Source organism: Glossina fuscipes, unplaced genomic scaffold, assembly GCF_014805625.2.
Source record: "Glossina fuscipes isolate IAEA_lab_2018 unplaced genomic scaffold, Yale_Gfus_2 112, whole genome shotgun sequence".
Lineage (NCBI taxonomy): Eukaryota > Metazoa > Arthropoda > Insecta > Diptera > Glossinidae > Glossina > Glossina fuscipes.
In genome coordinates, this window is record NW_023998455.1 from 8096319 (window position 1) to 8100558 (window position 4240).

The 4240-nt window shown below is 38.5% G+C and overlaps 1 protein-coding gene across 1 annotated transcript; it reads left to right on the forward strand.

Moving 5' to 3' along the window:
- The first annotated feature begins 1644 nt into the window (after window positions 1–1644).
- LOC119639600 (larval cuticle protein A2B) lies at window positions 1645–4035 on the forward strand. The gene is made up of 3 exons (XM_038037080.1): window positions 1645–1893; window positions 2986–3106; window positions 3165–4035. The coding sequence occupies exons 1-3, from the start codon at window positions 1879–1881 to the stop codon at window positions 3605–3607; spliced, it is 579 nt and encodes a 192-aa protein (XP_037893008.1). The 5' UTR covers window positions 1645–1878; the 3' UTR covers window positions 3608–4035.
- The last annotated feature ends 205 nt before the right edge of the window (window positions 4036–4240 follow it).

Consider the following 4240-nt stretch of genomic DNA (forward strand, 5'->3'; position numbering starts at 1 on the left):
CGTAGACAATTGTGTGGCACCAATATGTGTTTTTATATATATTTTCGTATGCTCGTTGATACAACTGTGCTGCGGCTTTCTAGGAAATCGCTTTTTTTACGTTCATATTACGTACAAAGTTATCGTAGCTATAGTGTGTTATTTTACCATTTTACTTTTCACCTTATTTGCCCAATGACCCACAAAACCAATTTAGCCAACGTGTAAGCTTTTTTTATACAAATTTTAACAAGTGCGGTTGTTTCGACCGCTTGAGTTTTAGGTGAACGTAGAAGTTTCCCTTCAATTATCATAAACATTAAAAATGATCTGGAGAGAGAAATCGCACTAGGAACAGTATCGATACAATTCGTTATTATGCAAGCGCTGAAAAGAAGTGGGAGCGCTTAAAAGGGGACACGAGCATGAAGGAAATAAATTACAGTTGAAAACCAACTTCCCCGGCACGCCATGTAGGCTGTCAGCGGGGTATTCCACACAAGATTATATGCCGAAGGAGGCCGTGTGTGTAGAACAACGCAAAGTCCAGGTAACATCAGTCCGTTCGGGAAAAAGGTTTCGCTCGTCCATCCGTCTTTGTAAGAGAACGTTCATCTGCCTGTGTAATCTTTCCCGAATAGAAAATGAAATGAGTAAATCAATAGCCAAACTGGCTAGTTTTACAATGACGGTTACGTTTATCCGTTACAACCTCCGACATCCGTCTCACTTTTTGTCTATATTAATATAGTGTATTATTGCGTTACACAATAGTGTCTGACTTTTTCTACATGATAAAAAAAATATTACTTTCTGTTGCACAAAAGCTGGCTTTAGTTAATAAAACTTTTCGTTTTTTTTTTTTTTTTGATCAGCCACTCGGGAGGTTCGTCTTGTACGTATGCGCACGGTCGTGATTGGGAAGAATTTGTAGGGTAAGGTTGGAGGGAAGAGGCGATTAATATAAAAATGGACTTATGGGTGATATTAAAACACGTTTTTAAAAAACGCAGTATCGCACAGTTTAGAAAGCATCTTCTACTCGAAATTGTTGCGCCACGGTTGAGTCAGTTTCCCATTCGGTTCGCAAATGTAGTCTTCATTGAAATATATCGATTTTTTTCTTTAGGGTACATTTCCCTGAACATATTGTATTCTTGTAAATTTTCCTCTTGTACGATCATTTGTATGTATGTTGTTATTTGTTGAATTTATAGATAAACTTCTTTTTTCACTTCGAGGTGTTGTTTTGCTTAAAGATTTCTTAACTACTTAAATTAGTGTATTGTGTCTGCAGAGGTACAGTAATGGCAGTGGTTGATCGTTCGTTCATCCATTCATTCATATATTCGTCAAACAACTAGGAATGACCTCTCCTTATCTCTTTCTCCTCACTACTGCCTGACTAAAAGTTGAATATTCTTACAACTCTTTGTCTATGTCTTTTATTGTTGTTTGCATGTGCTCCTCTCGTGTGCTTTTTGTTTATCTTTGAAATTTGCCTCATTTCGTTCAGTTCATTGCTTTGGTAATGGTGGGATCATGTGAAGCTAGCGACATTTAAACGCTAGCAACTTATTAGATCTCTCGCTGACGCTGCGCATATGCTGGCGTGTTGTTTTCTTATTGTTCCGCATCGGAAAGCTATTGCGGCTATAAAAGTTAAGAATTGTATTCAGCGAAGCACAATATTATCTGTATAAGCTTTTAAGACAGATCGTGCGGTTGAAAGAGAAACGTTGACATTTTTTCACTAGTGTCACGTTCAGTTAGTTAGCTTCCTACGAAGCGACTTTAAGTGATTACCTTGCGGATTTTTCGGGTATTTCGAAAAAGGATATACCACGAGCTCATTCTGAAACTAAAAGGATAACACTTTGAATTCTTGACTACCGGAATATGTTTGTATTAAAGGTGTGTGCAATTTATGAATTAAAAAAAAACTTTTCAAAAACTGCAATAAAACGGCCGCAGAGCCACTAAAAAAAAAAAAAGAAGAAAACAATCCAATGAAACAATAAAGTGGTTCAGGTAAAGGGTGTTTTACAACCAAAGTGATTTTCAAGTATTTAGACCTTTACAATACGTTCACGTAAGACTTAACGTAACAACCAATAAAAATGTGATACCTTAGGGGTACGTCTTAAGATAAGTCGCGTGCGTTGTAGTGCTGTTTAGGCTACAGACCGCTATAGCTAGCTAATAGCTGCCTCCAACCTGTTCTTTCCTGTCATCGTGCGAATAAACTTAAGTCAGCAAGAATGTAATACTACTCTTGACCCGATAATTTGTCCGCGTCAACTAACACGTCTTCGATCGCGGCGATGACGTTAACAAGAACATTTTAAAGTATATCAATTATTGTAGCAGCTGTGGATTAATTCACTTTTAGTAGAACAACGATCCCAATATAAACGGATCACAGCTACATCGGAGTGGCTTGGTATATGGAAAGGCTTTTTTGTCCTTTATATTAGCACAAAAGTACATGTTTCACAATATTATTATCGCTCGAGCGCATCCCAGACCCCAACAATTTTTTCGCTGCTTATTATATTTGTAGTTAAAGCGTATTATGGCTTCGAAGAAAAGCATCCAAGCGTTATGAAAGCCCAAATTCCAGTGCACAGGCCGTGAGGTAGATTATTGCTAACAAACGTAGAAGTGATAGACGATCACATAATGAGACAGTCACGCACTTTCGCCTCTAAAATCCTGGATGTAAGAGCCCATAGATTGGACTTAATGGTTATGGATTATATTTATATTAGTAGAGCAGGCACTTCACGTATATTAAAACATTTCTCCTCATTAATCGCTATATTGCCCCTTCAATAAGTTGTTATGGCTCCTACGCTTCTATGCGTCCATTTGCTCCACGATGTTAGATGGACTTTCATTTATTGTGGCTTCCACTTTTTTGTGATGCGAGCAAAGCATTTCGCGTATGGTTTATCGGACACATTTCCTAAAAGCTGACCGAGTTAATTCAAACTTTTGTTTCAGATACTTTTGTTTACCATCTCTATAACAGTGGGTTATTGCGGTGTTGTTGGTCCATATCACGGACCCTTACATTATGGTCCAGCATACGCACCTCATGCGCCAGTGGCTTATGTAGCAGCTGGTAAGTACTCGCCATAAAATATTAAGCTGTTCATTCGCGTTTCTTCCTTCATTTTTAGCACCAAAGCCAGCCGCTCCAGAACCTTATGATCCGGCTCCGAAATACAGTTTCGGTTATGACATACAAGATGGCTACACTGGAGATTCGAAGAGCCAACATGAAACACGTCATGGCGATGTTGTGAAGGGCAGTTATTCGGTGGTTGACCCTGACGGTACAAAACGCACTGTTGACTACACTGCTGATCCCCACAATGGTTTTAATGCTGTAGTTCGTAAAGAGCCCCTAGCTTACAAGGCCGTTGCTCCTGTGGCGGTAGTAGCACCCGCTCCCGCCCCGCCTCTTCCACCGTTGCCTAAAGTAGCTTATGCTCCGGCCCCCGTACATGTAGCACCAGCCCCCGCACCTGCTCCCCTGCCAGGACCTGGTTTCCATGCAGCCTATCCCGCCTTGGCTCATGGTGGCTACGCTCCCTATTTGGGGCATTACTATCACAAGTGATGAACAATTGATTCCTTTATTTTTTTTTGCCTTATTCATATCATCACGTAATTGTATATAGATGTATGTAGACCATGTGTGCAGCATACGGCGAATTTATTTTAATTTATTTCTCCTCTTTTGGGCTGTTTTCAATCGTTTCGTCTTTAGTCTTCCCCTCCCCTTCAGCCATTACTCACAATTAATTGTCTTGCTAAGGTGAAGTGGTTTGTTCGTTCAGTTCAGTGTTAAAGACAAGTTCGCTTTCTTCGTCTTCCTCTTCTTTTGCATTTTAATAATTGTGTATTATAAACTTTAATGTAATTGTTTTTTTTTTTACTTTAAAACGAAGTTAAGTTAGTTATCTGAAGTATTGTTTATGATGTTTTTTTTTTTTTCTAATTAAATAGTAATAAAATGTGTGTGTTGTTGTTTTATATGAAAAATAAGGATTTTTTTTTCATTTTAATGGAAATGAGCAGTCGGTGAGGATTATAAATTGCTTAAGTAATGGGAGTACTTTGTAACACTTGCTGATTATTTTCCTCTCCCTTTCTGCTATGAGAAGATTTTCTTCCACATCTCATTTACTTGAACTTGACGGTAGAGTTTTCTTATTTCAAGAAATCAATTCTGCTACAATATTAGTAATGT

Coding starts and splice junctions, on each gene's coding strand:
- LOC119639600 (XM_038037080.1), top strand. Junction 3,107..3,164: donor AGTGGCTTATGTAGCAGCTG/GTAAGTACTCGC, acceptor CTTCATTTTTAG/CACCAAAGCCAGCCGCTCCA.